Source organism: Scomber japonicus, chromosome 23 (genome assembly GCF_027409825.1).
Source record: "Scomber japonicus isolate fScoJap1 chromosome 23, fScoJap1.pri, whole genome shotgun sequence".
In the NCBI taxonomy this organism is placed as follows: Eukaryota; Metazoa; Chordata; class Actinopteri; order Scombriformes; family Scombridae; genus Scomber; species Scomber japonicus.
The window spans coordinates 15,833,636-15,850,651 of NC_070600.1; the positions used below are offsets into that span (position 1 = coordinate 15,833,636).

The 17,016-nt window shown below is 40.9% G+C and overlaps 2 protein-coding genes across 2 annotated transcripts in view; both read left to right on the plus strand.

Moving 5' to 3' along the window:
• The window catches only part of sema3aa (sema domain, immunoglobulin domain (Ig), short basic domain, secreted, (semaphorin) 3Aa), a 32,670-nt gene extending 27,631 nt beyond the window's left edge, over positions 1–5,039 (plus strand). Inside the window, exons 15-17 of the mRNA XM_053344132.1 lie at positions 1,052–1,119; positions 1,212–1,360; positions 2,240–5,039. Of these exons, the coding sequence (XP_053200107.1) occupies positions 1,052–1,119; positions 1,212–1,360; positions 2,240–2,971 (949 nt within the window). The 3' untranslated portion in view covers positions 2,972–5,039. The remainder of the gene's footprint in view (positions 1–1,051; positions 1,120–1,211; positions 1,361–2,239) is intronic.
• An 11,107-nt stretch (positions 5,040–16,146) lies between these two features.
• The window catches only part of pcloa (piccolo presynaptic cytomatrix protein a), a 53,204-nt gene continuing 52,334 nt past the window's right edge, over positions 16,147–17,016 (plus strand). The window contains exon 1 of the mRNA XM_053313867.1: positions 16,147–16,358. Within this exon, the coding sequence (XP_053169842.1) occupies positions 16,147–16,358 (212 nt within the window). The remainder of the gene's footprint in view (positions 16,359–17,016) is intronic.

Genomic DNA, 17,016 nt, shown 5'->3' on the forward strand with positions numbered 1-17,016 from the left:
ACACACACACACACACACACACACACACACACACTCCTTCATCTCATTCATCCAGAACTTCTCACACCAGCAGAAGTAGACCAGTGGGCATACTCTAGCTTGGCAGGGTTACAGAGGAGGTGGCACACCCCGTGGTTAAGGCCAGGACCGGCTCCTCTCAGCTCTCCTCTACACTCCAAATATTTTCCCTCCCGCACTCTCTCCCAGAATGAGAACCAGACACCCGGCCCGCACGTGCTCAGACAGCCAAATAGACAGGAATGTTAGCCAGGAAATGCTTAGAAAAGGGACCTGTGTGAGAAAAAGAGACAGAAAAGTGTCTAAATATATATGACACACAGAAGTAACGCAGGGAAGATGGATATAGACATTCTGACAATTTCATTCCATCTGTTTCTTTGTGTACCTCTAACTTTTTCCCCTCATATTTGTTTTTTTTCCAACCCTAACCTCACCTTTGGCCTACCCCACCTCTCTCCGCTTTGATTTTTACAGTGTCTGTCAAAGATTTTAAATGTGACCATGACAACTAGGAACAAGGGAGTCACATTTGCAGTTAGTCAGTAAATCCAGCCTCAGTCAGTAAAATGTCTTGCCGTCATAGTAAAGTAGCTGAGTGACATAGCGGACTTTCATATGCAGAGGACAAAGAGTAGTGCTGCTTTTACAAGGCTTTTCAAGGGCGAAACAATATTGTATGTGTTTCATAATGACGGCTCATCAGGAGGCAATGAAGCACGCACTTTTTCATTGCTCTGCAGGTTTATGATTCTTACATTCTGCCAGGGTTTGGTTGTTTTTTCTTCATTCATGTGATTTAACAGTGGAGTGAAGGTTGAATAAATACACCGTTTCTGAGCTGAATGTGGAATAGCATTGGGTAACAGTGCCCCCTAGTGGTTAAAATTAAGCAGTAGCATGAAAAGAACATGTTTCAAGTGCCTCTCTGGTATATTTTACAGAATGTGTGTTGCTTAAATTTCCAGTACATACCATGTATGTGTTCACGAGTGCCATTAAATGCCATTACAACACTCTGGTTTCTTCCCAGGCGAACCAGACGACAGGACATCCGAAACGGGGACCCTCTCTCCCAATGCTCAGACCTTCAGCATCATGGTACCTTATTGACACATTCTTTCTGTCTCTGTCTCCTCTTCTTTGCCACACACTTCTCATTCCTGTGTCTGTGTGTGTTTGGGTTTGAGTAGATGATGTGGACGGCTTGGGAGGCAGTGTGGAAGACAGGAGTGTGTATGGTGTGGAGAACAGCAGTATGTTTCTGGAGTGCAGCCCCAAGTCTCAGAGAGCACTCATCTACTGGCAGCTTCAGAAGATCAATGATGATCGCAAGCATGAGGTGTGTATTTCATACATATGCATGTATTGTTTACTTATTGTTTTGTGAAGTAAAGATGTTTTAAATGCATAATGTAAGTTCAGTGTATAGAAGAGTACAACTGCTTCCTAACACTTTTCAGTAAGTTAATGAGAAACAGCTGGATAATATTAAATCACACATTTATACTTTTGCATCAGTTCAAAACTAACGAGATTACTGCAGACAAAACATTATTTTCTGACAAGGGCCACATCTTTTCTCCACTGGGTTATCTTGCAATGACCTGTGCCCTTTTTAACCTTTGTGACCTAGAGAGGGTTGAAATTGTGGGTTGAGGATGTTTAGATTGACTTTTGACCCTATGACATAATAGAGTTTCTGCTGTGGCTATACTTGTCTAACTGGCTGTTCAGGATATAATGTTTCAGAAACCTGGTGTGATGATGAAATTCAATCCAGGAAGTCCAGTTTTATTTATTGATCCATAAGTTTAAGGGCTCATCAGACACAAAAAACACTGCACATTATAAAGAAATATTCTACTACTGTTGCGAGTTATTGCAGAGGCTTTTCTCACAGCAACCCTGAGGTAACCAGTAGAAATACAGTGTTCTGGTTATAGTTATTTACCAGGAAGATGCGCTTTGCATATTAAACTTTCTTTTGTCGACACACCTTCTGCGTCAGTGCAGGGATTTCTTTCAAATGAACGAAGTGCTGTTATCAGTTTAAACATGGACATGGCTTCTACTGAACCTTTTTTTAAATCTCAGTCATTCAGTATTGTAATGTAAATCCTGCGAGACATGAATTGTTGCACTGGACAGCTCTGCCAGTCCACTACCCTATTTCAAATTTCATGCTGTTCATTTATCTTTCTCCCTGTGTCTTCTTCAGATCAAGCTAGATGACAGGGTGCTTCGTACAGATCAGGGCCTGCTGATACGCAGTCTAAACCAGGCTGACACAGGAATTTACCACTGCCAGGCTGTGGAACATGGCTTTATCCAGCCTCTGCTGCGCCTCAACCTCCAGGTCATCCCTGCACAGAAACTGGGAGACATCCTTCCTGGATTTCCCGGTGTAGGAGGTGGGGCAGGTCACTCGGCCAAGCACAGGCTGTGGTACCGAGACTTCCTGTCTCTCTTGGACCACCCGGACCTGAACAGCGTTGAGGAGTTTTGTGATCGAGTTTGGAAGAAAGAGCGCAAACAGAAGAGGGTGAAGACACCCAACAATAATGGTCAGGGTAAACCTGACACCACTGGCGTTCCCAACTCTGCAATACAGCCGAAATCTTTGGCTCCCACTGCTCAAAAGCAGCAAGCCAGCCCACCACAGAGCAGGCCATGGCTCCAGGCTGGAGCTCCAACAGTGGAAGGTCCAGTACGGAGCCAGAGTAACCAGAGAGGTCAACCAAACGTGGGTATGATAAGTGGCCAGGCACCTAGGAACAACCAGAAGACACAAAATGGCCAGAAGGGGCAGGGCAGTCTGGCTGGTTCTCAGGCTGCGGGGGGGTCTCGAGTGGGAAGCCAGCATACGGCAAAGTGGAGACGAATGCAGGAAAATAAGAAGGGACGCAACAGGAGGACCCATGAGCTTCAAAGACCCCCGCGTAGCGTTTGAGAGAAAGAAAAAATTTAACTAAGCACAGAGATGCACACATGCAACCAGATCTACACACACAAGCACCAACCCATGCATCCACACACATACACGCAAGCACATTCTATAGATTGTGTATCCAATGTATTGATTCAGTGACCTCTCCATAACAGCAGCCAAAACAAAGACCCATGAAAAAAACAAGCAACACACTCGTAGGTAGAAATACAAGTGCACACATGTAATAACAATAAATCTTGCATTCAAAGACATACACACAAATGCACATAACCTGTGAAGAGGACAAAGATGAGGAGGACTGAAAAACTGGAATGCAAACTGTAAATGTGTGAGGATTAGGTTGGTTGCCTGGGATACTGCCTGGCAGACACTTCAACCTCCTGTACATAAGCTACTAAAATAAGGCTGGGACAAAAGTGTTCAACAAGGTGTTCGTTTGTAAGCAGACGGACTTAAATGCTAAGAGGACAGTTTATGGAGACATTAATAGATACATGGACATTTAAGGAAGGAGAAATATGCATTCGCTGCAACCTGTCCTCTTTGACCTGAGCATGTGAACTCTGACATAGTGTATATGGAATGGATTAAAAACTTTGATGAACTGTTTGAGGAGAAAATAACCTTCCATCTAGCAACAACAGCACCCTTAAAGGAGGAAAGGGAAGGGTTGCAATTCACCAAGAATACTTGCACTGGTGTTGTTTAAAAAACCACATAGAACCATTGTTACATGCAAAACTGCAAAGTCACGCCATGGTGCAGAGAAAGTGCAACATCATAACCCTCTCCACCTGAGGCTGGGAAAGCATTGTGCATGTTGTTGTCAATCAATGTTTTAATAAGCTAGTTATTTTATGGAACCCTAGAGGCTTTTTTTACACCCTACCTAAACAATGTTACATTTTTCTTTTATATTTACTTTCTTTTCCAAAACAGTGCTTCTATTTCGAGGCAAAAAGTACAAGCAACATACTAGTCTCATTGTTCATTATCCCTTCTCCTCCCGATTCTGTGTAAGTTATTATGTTGTTGCTTTTTCTGGGATTTATAGAGTCTGGGCACGAATTCCAGTTGTAGGCTATGATAAACTCAGTCTGAAATAGACTGCCACTTGTTTTGTGTACATATATACAACAAACTTAACTCTCTGTGTATATACAGTACATATACAGTACAAGAACACCACTTGATTATTATTTATTGCTCATTGTTTTGTGAAAGGGTTGCATTTATTTTTGATATTATGGTATTTTTGGCTCATCAATATATTGGAGAAACAATGGCAACAGCAACTAAGAAAATTTTGATGGACCAACTGGCTGAAAATGCGTCAAGGAATCCCTTTTTGGGGATATAAGGATTGATAATGTAGTTTAGGAGCACGAGTACAGGGGTTTGTGTCATTAACCAAATTGTTTTGACAGAGATCCCACCAACGATAAGCACAATTTTGTCTCTATTTTGCCTTTCGTAACAGATCATTTCAGTGATTTTTCCTTTCTCCCACATCCATCCAACATGTCTTTTATTCGTCCAGTAGCCATTATGTGTAAAATAATCCCCCAAACTGAAAAACATTAGCTGTGAATCTCTGTAAGAAATAGTGGAGAAAAATGTTAAATCTAGTCTGAGGAGAAGACATGTTATACTGCATGTGAATGCTACCTACAGTAAGTGCATCTTTTTTATTGTCTCTTTAAGTGTTTTGTGTGAGAGGTAAAGTTCCCTTAAAGCAAGGTGTGAATTACTTTTGTCCTTTTGCCAAAACGGTGATAATAAGAACTCATGATACTCTGTCCAAAACTGTTCAGCTCCAAGCTCCTGGATCTTTGATTCAACAATGGTAACCCCCTGTCTCCCCTGTCCCTTTAATACATGACAAGAGTAATGTGTCAATGCAATAAACTAGAGCATATAGTGTTCTGTACCAAAACTCAAAAGTTTGGTGTGTCTCTAATTCTGGTCTCTCCCTCAGAGTTAGTAAAGTGAGAGAGCTGAAAGTTACTGCTGCTGTAACACAGTTCTTTCTGGCATGCATTCAGTTGTCTAAATAAACATCTCCGTTACAAAAGTGTCCCTTTGTTCTCATTTCAGTCAAAGTCTCCAGATACACAGTTTACTCAGACTTACTTTGACTAATGTGGTTCTGCTTTTAACTATGTTATGCTTTTAATTAAGGGATTCACCAATAGAAATGTTTACTTCATGATGCTAGGTATAAAAATTGACAGTCATTATAGTTCATCCTTAGGTGGACATTAATGTTTGTTCCAAATTACATGGTAATCTAATATTTGCCGAGATCTTAGCCAAAGTGGAAATTGCCAGCTCTTGAGCATGACTAAAAACATATTTTCTCACTACCGCTTGTGGTCTTAGCAATATAGATAGTTTTTTGTTTTTTTTGTTGTTTAAATAGGCTATCCATCTCTTACGTCTGCTGTCACCCTAAAACAATGGCAGTAAAACTAGAATTGTTTGCTCACAGCTTTCAAACTCAACAGCAATATATCTTCCCAGAGACACTCCTCTGTGTTACTCTCCACAGAACACACTGTCAACACTTTTAATAGGAACCATTTTATTGGTTGAAAGTAGTTCCAATGAAAATTAATTGCAGCAACATCTTTGGTTTATTGAGAATTATTGTGACACACATTCTGCAAAGAACTTTTGTTGTTGACATTTTTGATTATTACCACATTTCTGGTGTGAGGACCACAGACGAAACTGGAGACCTTCATTGTAATGAGGCAGATATCCCAAAGACAAACATTTCAATACCTGGACAAATAGAGCAAAAACTATCTGCATCGCTGAACTATCTCTTCAACCATATCACACACATTTAGGCTAATTTAAATGAGCTCCTTTTGATAATTAATGTAATAGCTAATGTAATATTTTTATTTCCATTCACTGAGCTTCCCCTCAAACTGTAGGGCCGCCTCCCACTTTGAAAACGTTGGACACTGACAATGACTCAGTTCTATGGAAGTGCCCCAGGAAACCGTGACAGTGAGTCAGCATGCACAATAACAGGACCCTGAAAGTGAAGCAGCTCAATGGAATTCAGCCATCATTTATTTACTCTGCTTTTTCTACTGTGACATTTATTTTCCCTACTTGTTCACTTGTGACATGTCAAAATGTGTTTAGTGGATAAAAACAACACATAAACCCGACTAAAAACTCAAAAAATAAACGAGAATGTGGTCAACAAAGAATATGGCAATGCTTATTACAAACCACAAGAGGGCACTGTTGTGTAACTGCCTTTTCTGCCTTGTCAACGCCAGTATAAGGACCCGCGGTGAGCTCCAGGTGGGTGCTTTAAAGTATTAACATGTTGTAATATTTGTACAGAAAATGCCTTCTTTCCTCGGTCAGACACACTCATCTGTGACAGTAATGCTCTTTTGCTCAGAAATGGTGTGTTTGTGTGTGTGTGTGTGTGTGCTTGTGTGTTGGTGTGTCCATGTGCAAGTCAACTGAAGTGATTAAAGTCTGCAATCATTACCTCTGCCCTCAAGTTTCACACGTGTTATGAATTTGCTGTTTCTGTTACCATGGCAACTGTCCTTGAATGTCCTGTGTGTCTAGTGTGTGTGTGTGTGTGTGTGTGTGTGTGTGTGTGTGTGTGTGTGTGTGTGTCTGTCTGTCTGTCTTAAAAATACACATTTTCAGCAGCAGAAAGAGGATGTCTTGACCAGTATGTTGGATGGTTATATTACTGTCCTTTGCTGTATGGAAGCTTCTCTGCTGTCTGAAGTGCTTTCTTCTTCATGTACCCACTCACATCTGCTTCTCAGCAGTTCAATATCTTGTTTCCTTAACAACAGTCATTTTCTTTATTAGCTGTTACAGGGTTTATATTAACCACTGTTTTTTTCTCCCCAATGTGAAATACAATGCATTATTTGAGAATATTTTAAGGAATAGTCATACTATTTTGATAAAATAGCCAAGCAATCCACAGTGATGTTGGAGAATCTCAATTTATTCTGACTGTTGCCCCTGAAATATTACATTTCTCTTATAATCTTAGGACTTTATTCTTAAAATGTTTGATTATCTCATATTCATAGTCTGACCTAACCTAAGTATTATGAGTATGACTTTACTCTCATAAAATCACAGCTTTTTTCTAAAAATAATAACACTGTATTTACAAAATCTCAGATTCTTTCCCCAGAGGGACCCTTATGCACTACAGAACTCTGTACAGTACAGTACATGGTTTCTCAAAACCAGTGGGCAACATACAACATCTCACTGGTTAAATCTTTATCACAACACCCTGATCAGGGGACATCAATCCACTGCTGTTTATGTCACAGTGTGTGTTTGCATGCACTTGTTTGTATGTGCGGGGAAAGCCACAAGACAGTGGTTAAAAGAGGAAAGGAGAGAAACTGATATCTAATATATATTGCATGTTGCCCAGGCTAAACACACATTGTTTGAATATGTGGTGTGTTTGTGTGTATGTATGTGTGTGTGTGTGTGTGTGTGTGTGTGTGTGTTCCTATCTTTGAGATATCCAATTTCAGTTAAAAACTAGTGTTGTCCTCATAGCTTCAAAAGGTATTTTGAGGGTTAAGATTTGGTTTTAAGGTTAGGATTAGGTTTAGGTTCAGTTTGGGATAAGGATTGGGTTTAGGCATTTAGTTAAGGTTAAGGTTAGGGTAAGGGGCTGGGAAATATATAATGTCAGTGAGTGTCCTCCCAAGTATATAAAGACAAATGTTTTGTGTGTGTGTGTGCGCGCACACATTTCCGTGCCTATGTAAAACTCCTCACGACTCTTGAAAGTGGGCTCTATACTGAAACTCTGACTCATTCCTTCTTGCCCAAGAGCTAGCCTGAGGGATTGTGGGAAATCAAGTCTGTGGGCAAGGACAGAAGATTTAGGTCAACTGCAGGACAACGCATCAGCAGGCTAATGAACTCACAGTTAGTCCCCCCTCTCTACCACTGTACAGTTTACTGTATATTAAATATACTGTGAAGTCCTCACTCTCTTTCTTTTTCTGTGTATTTCTCTCTCTTCTGTGTCTCCTTTTGCTGCTTCCTGTCACTGTCCATCTCTCCTCACTTCCTTGTTTCCCTTGTAAAGCCCTGAACACATCCATCCTTTTCTCCCCTGCAGTTTTGTAGTGTAAACTGCTGTGAAAAGCAGTGACACATACAAAGTTCACGCACGCTCACTTGTCCAAACATGAACATGCACAGAAGCTTACAGCTGTAGGCTTCATAGGTGTGCTACACTGTTCTGCAAGGAACATTAATGTGCATTGCACTACTCCTCAAGTGTTCCCATAATTAGGAACCCTGCAGGTGAGTGGCAGCTGCCGCAGAAACCATGGCAACTGGGGAGGATATAATCCAGAGCAGCTATCCTTGATGCTAGATGACATTTTACATCAAGATTGAACCCTGTTGACTCCCACTGTATCCTCCAGGTGCTGCCTTTCTTTCTTACATCCTCACTGATTGCATTTATTTTACTGTCTGTAACAGTATAAACACATTAAGATATACAGTATTATAATATTTTGGGCATTACTGTCCATTTCATGATGATTTTGTGGGAGAAACTTAATTTTCTTTTTCAGCTTCGCTATGCAATGTCAAATCATGATTTTATGATTCAGCATATATAGGTATATTGCTGTTTTATATTATATTATTTAGCCTTTTATTCTTAATATTTAGGTGTTTCACTATGTTAAAGATTGAAACATTTTGTATTGCTCTTCCATAAATTAGATTTGCAAGAGACACAGTGAATGGTTAAATTTATGTAGCAGAGTATAAAATATCCTGACTTTTAGTCCTTAATATGAGTCATGCTTCAAAAATGCTTGATCCTACATCTCTCATAATGTTATACCCAAAAGCACCTTTCATGAGACTTCACTTGTCTGAAAAAATATTCTAACATAGGTTTTATGAAATGCAAACATGTGAAAGAAAATGATTAATTCAGTTTGGTTAAAATTAGGACACTAATTAAAATCCATTACATTTCAACACAAGCTTATTTTCACAAGTCTGTTGTGTTCATTTCAAATACTTACCAGACAACCAAGTGTTTGTCTATATGCACAGATATCCTGAGGGGTATGGTAGTACAGTGCCCTCTGGGAATGCTGTTTCCCTGTCAAGCCCTGATTTATAGCTGTGATCCCGCCTCCTCAACACAAAGCTACATGGTTGGGAGTCATAAACAGAGTCACCTCATACAGCTGCACAGTTAGGCACATGTGTGGGGACAGATACAAACTGACTCACACTCAAGGGTGTGCACATGCACACACACTAGTTTGACCTCTCCATTCACTGATTGCTTGGGATTGATGAGGTGATCAATGACCTATTCCTGTCTGTCTCTGGAGAGAATACTGATTCACACTGGGCTGCAGGGTTACATTCAAGGACTTGGTAAATCATCAAGGACTGCCAAAGCTTTCAGATCCAAACATCACCTCTGGTAAAGTTACAAGCCAAGGAAAAAGATGTTATTAAAGCTGAGGCAGTATTTGGGAAATTGCCCAAGTCCTACAGAGAGAGTTGAGTATTTTATGTAACCCCCTTGTGATGTGTTTGTGTATTTGTAATTCAGTGTGACTCATCTGTGTTAAAGCTAGCTAAACACAAGGGACTTACCCCTTGTTGCAATGATGACGTTGCCAGCTATGACGCACTACCTTGGCAACAGGTGTGTGTTGTTAATGATTCATGAACTGCGGGGGTGTGTGTGTGGCTTGACTGGCATTTAAAGCTGCATTACTTTGACATTATCCTTTACCCCTTTCTCTCTGAAATGAGGTGTTTTCTTTCTAAAGAAAAATCCTCTCAGTCCTCTCTCACTACTGATGAATCAGCCCATTAGATCCTGGAGCAACATCAGTTAAGATGTCAGCTGCTGTCAGTTCACTAAGAAGAATGGAAATGGAATGTGGAGTGAAAGAGATGAGGAGAGGAGGATATAGTGGGGAGGGCAACACAGATCTAGTGGTGAGCCATGCTCTTGAGGGTTTTCCTGAAATCCCACATTCATTATAAGAAAATGCCATTTGCTTCAATCAGTCTTGCAAATTGTGATATATCTGAAGCACAAAAAGAATCACATACACTTCTAATTTTCTGATGAGAGAAGTTTGATGAAATATTATCTGAGATCAAACACGCCCTAACCCTAACCCTTAGAAATGAATGCAGAATCACTAGACTGACTATATTGTGATGAGCATTGTTAATTGCATTGTTAATTGCTCTCTTTATAACTAAAGCCTGATATTCCTCTATTTTTCATTTATTTAAAAGTAAAGGAAGAGTTCCATTTTAAGAAACACACTCCTTTGCCTAGAGTTACATAGAAAAGAGAATGCATGGTATCGATCCTCCTATCTAACTCTGGGATTGTGAGCATATTTCCCTGATGTTGAATCATCTATTTCTCAGCACAAAAGCAAATAAGCATATTTCCCACATATGTCAAACTATCCCTGTGAGGTAACAATCCACACATTTACATTTAAGTTAATATCCATCCTTGAGGGCTTTCTGTTGCTTTTAAGCCCCAGTTTCTGTTTGGTCTGTCTCCAGAAGAATCTCCTGGTGATGTGGTTTTATTTCTGACTGCAGTTTGTGTGGAATATATTACCGAGAACCATGTTAATTAGCATGAGTACTCTCCACTGAACAGACAAAGAAACAACTGGTATTCTCACATGAATTCAAACTTCCAAGGAACAAGACATCAGAGAACTGCCACACTATCCGAGTGATATCTGCGAAGTGGAGAAAGGAGAAAAAGACAGAAAGAAATAAACTGAGTGCCTTGCGTCAGCTGAGCACAAAGTGGAAATTGTTAAAATCAAGGAGAAGGTCAGTGTGGCTAGGGGACAACTTAGATATATAACCATATGATTTTCCATGTTCTTGCTTTTGCCTGGCAAGGAGGTCATGCTGCTGTTACATCAATCAGCCATTGCACTGGTGGCTTTGGCAATTGGCTTCCAGACAATGACTAGTAAATCCTATTAACAGTCCAGTTAAAGTGCCCTTCCCATGCCCTTCACCTAAGCACCATAACAACCTTCATGTAATAAATCCCCCACACACTGATTTCAGATTTGTCCAAAAATCATCTTGACCACTAAAAGACACATGCTTGCTGGACTTCCTGGCTGTGACCAGGAGAAATGGAGGTGAACACTCTGATCCCTTAAATCCACCTCAATCATGAAGACGAGATGCAGATGAAGACAGGTGACATGGAACAGAAAGGCTGTTAATCCTCCAGACAACTGAAGCACTGAATGTGCTATTCCATTTTTGGCACAAGTGGCCGATATTTTACACACATCATACAATATAATCTCAAAGATAGAAATTTACTGAAGCTTTGCAGCACTTTTGCTGAACACTTACGTCTTCATGGCTTTGTATGCTCATGCTTTTGTGTTTGTGCTGCTGTGTGTTTGTATGAAACAAAGAGACTTATATAACTCCGACATTGTGTTGAGTCTCTGAATTAGATGCCTTTGTGTGTCTTCAGGGAGCGAGGAATATTATTCACAGAGAATTTGGCATGAAAGAAACTGCCCCTACATACTGTGAGAAACATATACCGACTACTTATCATATAGTGAAAAGCAATCATATATGTTTTGTGTGATGTGTAAAATACAATTATGTCATCCATGTGCCTTGTTTATGTTTACTGGATTCAACAGATGGAGATGTCTTGGCTTCTCAGTGCAGCTTTAGAGGCTTTTGTGGCTGCTGTGAGGGGACGGAAGTATTCTGAGAGTAAAATGTAGTTTGGCAAGGGATGAATAATTGATGTTGGTGCCTTTTTCTGCTTGTTTGTTTTGTCATTTCAATTGATTGCCAGCGAGTTAACTTGACCCTCAGCTACAGCATGGCTGTGACAGTTACAGCAGCACTTCATACACGGTGTATACAAGAAAATAGCTTACTGTGCAGAGTGGTGTGTGATTGGCCTATCCTCAGAAGAAAAGAGGATTAGAGCTACCTCTTATGTCTGTGCATGAGTGTGTCTTTGTCTCTCACAGTGCTTGCGCTTGCATGTGTGTGTGTGTGTGTGTGTGTGTGTGTGTGTGCATGCGTGTTCATGTTGGCAGCAGGTGCACACAAGCATGCTTATACAGTGCCCGTGTGCCTGAGCGCATGCATGTAGGTAGTAAGGTTGAGCAAGGAAAGGAAGGGAGCCACTGTGACTTTAAAGGTATTTTTAGTCCATGGTGTCTCGCTGGTCAGGAGAAATTGGTGTTGAAGGCGGAATTAGGCGCGTGCCAGGATGCTAATAGGGATGAGAAAGGCTCAGTCCTAATGTACCAGAAATTAAACGTCACTTGCAGGTACACCGTCACCCTGGAGACGCCTCACTTCATCACACTGAATTCAAGGATATCACCTGATACAAACTCCTGCACATTTACAGTCCACTAAAGTTAAGGTATGTAACTTTAGTTTTTCTTTTGGAGAGAGAACGCTCTCCAGGGAAGGTTTTAGTATTTATTATGGAGTTCTCATGAGAACTCCAAACAAGCTGTTATGCTACACATACAGTCTCATTGGTACATTAGGTCTTTAGGGCTGTATTTGGTGAGTTTTCTTTCATGTGTCTGATATATTTGAGAAGCTGTTGTTGGTATTTCAGACCAGGTTTTGCAATTAAATTGCCACAAGAAATAGCTTTTGTTAGCTTCTTCGCCTCATACCCCAACCGACTATTCAAATTTAATGAACACTGAGCAGTGTGTGTTATCTGGTTACCAGACTCAAATTACATGGGCCAGGGTACACAGCACAAACACGCATATCTCACACACACATTGTAAATGTTTGAGAGTGAAGTTGACCAAAATATAGTACTTTTGAATAATTGATTAAAATGTTGTATTTTGTTTGCACTTTAATACAGAAGTATGCCTACAGGGCTTTGATCCTGTTAACATTGCTCACATTGAGACTACTCTGTGTGAACACTGTATGCAGGTGTGTGTGTGTGTATCTATATAAATTGCTGGGTTTGCATATGCCTCAGAGAGAGCTTGTCCCCAGGCTTGTGTTTGATGTTGTATATTTACACCTGAGTGTGTTTGTGTGACTGTCTGTGTGTCTGTCTGGTTGTTTGCTTTGCATGACTGAATGCTTCAGTCAGTGTGTTTATGTGAATATGTGGGTGAGACACAGGGAGTGAGAGAGAGAGAAAGAGGGAGAGAGAGAGAGAGAGAGAGAGAGAGAGAGGGAGAGAGAGAGAGAGAGAGAGAGAGCATGTAAGAGCTGCTTCCACCTCACAGCGTAGAGACCATCAGGCTATGCTTCAGTGATCAGTGGGAAGAAGGGGAGGAGTGGAGCCATCGCTACACTACCATCATTTATCACTGAAGAACCAAAACTCACCTCTGCCTACACATACACATATACTAAAGTGAAGCGGAGGAGAGAGAGGAAAGAGGGCAGAAGAGTGAAAACACCTATATAAAAAAGAAGAATATTTGTTCCTAAGATATACAGAAAAGCCAATGTAATCATGTTGAAGGAGATGAAGTTGGGATAAAGAAAATATGTGGCTAAAAAAGGAATGAGCATGGTTTGTCGACTGGGGCAATGCATGAAAGAAAACAGTGAGGGTGACAGTGTGGGAGGCTTAGAGCAATGGCTGGGATTTGAACCCTGTGGCCAAGGTCAAAAACATATTCACCATGTGACCGTTTACCAACTCCTTTACAGTATATTATTAACATTTTGGGAAACATCCTTATTCACTTTCTAGCTGAGATCAGCCAGTCTCATATCTTTCCATTAAATATGAACCAAGACAGAGACGTTAGCTTAGCTTGGTGTAAAGCCTGAAAAATAGCTTTGCTCTGTCCAAGGGTTTAAAAAATATGCCTATGAAGCACAACTCCTTGTCCTTCTTACACTTTGGATTTTGTACAAATTAAACAAACAAGCTGTTAATTAGTGAGGCTTAAATGTGTTGTTTGTGTGTGGCATATTTCAGAGTGGATTGTTGTTACCTTTGAAAAGAGCCATGCTAAGCTATGCTAACTGACTCCTGCTTTATATTTAATGGACGGATATGAGAATGGTGTCAACTTTATTGTAAAGTGCTCATCAAAATAGTGAATTAGCATGATTTGCAAATTGTCAAACTGTTTCCATTAGTAGCACATTTCCGTGCTAAATGAATTACTTTAACATTACAAACACACAATCATTTACATTCTGTGTAAGCTTATGGAAAACCTTTCAAAACTTCAGCTCACAATGCCAAACAGGGAGGATAGGATAGACTGTATCTAACATCCCACTTACTGCAGCTGCCATCACATCTAAAATCTTGTTTAAATGATAATGTGAAGTGTCACATGGCCCTTAATGCTGTTATTTAGAAGCTTTTCCATGTAGTAAGACCAAACAATAAGAAACCATATATTCTCTGTCTTTATTCCCTTTGGTACAGAACCTAGTGGTCTTTTTGGCCATCCCACCCATGCCCAGGTACTAAGGGCTCTGAGCTGCATGGGTGCATCGAGGACACATCTGCCTCAGAGCTCCACAGACACACACAGCAAATGAGCACTCGCTGTCATATTGCAACACATCTGCTTGATGTACAGCAGAGCCGACATATTTTAATACCCTACGTGGTGTGTATTCTCAGTACAGTGGAGCTAAATATACTGTTGGTCTTGCAGTCATTTTCTACATGTGGGCTGACGTAATGCAATTCTACTGTATCATTTTGTTTACAGGTTAATATTGGTGCTTGTGATGGTGTCATGTTTCAAAGATGCAACATGCAGCCTCTGTGTGTCTTCTTGTTTTATTATGGAGCAACTATATTACACGCCTTTCATCACATGTGGTGTTCACGATGGCACTGGTATTCAATTTATTGTAAGATGAGAGGAGATGAAGAATTCATTGTCATTCTTCTGGCTGCAGTCAACCTGATTTCCCCACATGCTTCTGCCAGCCTTTTGCTGTACATTAACATATTTGAGAAGATTAAGCATTTAGATATAAAATAATATATCCTCCAACTTCCAACTGAAAAACACAAAGCATATGAAATATTATTCATGTTATGAGTCATCCAAAGACCTTCAAAGATATCCTACAGCATCTGCAAATAGTTTATGTTTGAATATTTTTCATGTAAATTGAATATATGGTATTTTGGAATTACATTGGATGGATGAAGATAAAGCTACCTATCTGAAGCTCAAAAATAATAATTCTGATGCTGGATGGTATATCACATCAGTACTGAGAGGCTTTTATGTGAACATGTGATGTATACATGTGTGGGTTCATTTAGGACCATCACTGACCCCACCTGTCCCCCATGTTCCACTCAACCTCGACTCTTTAAACAGTCATACCAGACGCATTTAGCCGAGTTAGTCCCCTTTAAAAACACATTTTCCTCCACTGATGTCTTCTGATCACCTGTCAGAGTCGGAACATGCGCGGTGGGCATGAGAGCAGAGATGCTGCTGGAGAATCTGCGTCAAGACACCCAATATTACACAGTAAAGAACGGAAGTGAGACAGTTCTGGCTTCGATATAAAATAATTAAGTATTGTCATATTATAGGTTAAATTAAGTGTTAGGATGCCTGAGAAAAACTAGATATTGCGTCCAGAGTGTTGGGGCCAAGCTGATTTATTTGGCCAATTATTTTGTCATGTATAATGTTAAAATTTCGGTGTTTAATACTTGACTTAATACTAACAACTGGCTCCATTATTCAACAACATTATTCTGGTTAGGGATGAAGCAATTGCACAATCATCCATACAGGGATGCTGTTAATTAGGGTTTTATTTCGTAAAGACTTCCGGAAACCACCTCTTGTGTCTATGAGCAGTAGTAAAACGGAGAGACCCCCTCACGGAAAACTGTGGTAACTGGTGTGCAGCTGCAGAGATGCGCGACACAGAAAAACAAGGATAAATCAGGGAAATGGAAAGACAGGACAGGGAAGGAAAGTAACCACTCCAAATCAATCATCTGAGATGTTCCGAGGCACCGAGAAACACCGTCTTCTCTGCGTACTTTGGGGATAAAAACGCGGAGAGAGCTCGGATCCGAATACAGGAGACGGGAGGGGTCGATCATGGGGAACGAGGCGAGCCTGGAAGGAGGCGAAGGGCCGCTGACTGGGCTACCGGAGGGGCTGGCACCTGACGGGAAGGGTGGCTTCGTCCGGGTCCCCGAAGGGACTCCGGTCAACCCGAATGAACTCACCGAGGAGGAGAGGAAGCAGCTCGCAGCGGCGATTTCAAGGGCGCAAAGCAGGCAGCCCGGAGGCGCAGCGGCTGCAAGAAGGCAGGGTTTTGTTGTTTTTTTTTTAAGCAGCAATTTATAATGCACTTCAAATATCCACACTAACCAGACAATGATACGTGAGGGGAGAACGAATGGATGTGTTATGGTTATGTGCAGCATCATTTGGAAAGCTGATTTAAGGAGGCAGGGAGCCCGTTCACGCCCATATTAATCCCCCTCAACCGCACCAAGACATGAATCCATTCTTAGAGATCACTTTAATGAATTATCATCAACATCTGATGATCTGCATGATTGAGAAAGGCTTGTTGTCTCTCTCGCCCAGTAATACATGGTGGCTCTTATTTGTAACGGACACATCCAAATTGATAAACTGCGCCTTTGATCATTGTGTATCTGCTGTTTTTACATGGATGCACAAGCCTCGTTGTTACTACTCAGCAAACGGTTAATTTCTAAGACATGATATCTGAAACGAGTCTAAATTGGTCAATTGTTTGTGTCAGCGTCCGCGGTTTCTCTCTCTCTCTCTCTCTCTCTCTCTCTCTCTCTCTCTCTTTCTCTCTCTCTCTGTGAGATCAGAGAGTATGAGACACACCTCCAGTATTTGTGCGAAATTTTCGAAATGCCTGCTGGGTAAGAAAATCTGTCGTGCCCAGTGTATTTTTTCCCCCATCTGAACGACGCCTATACTGCC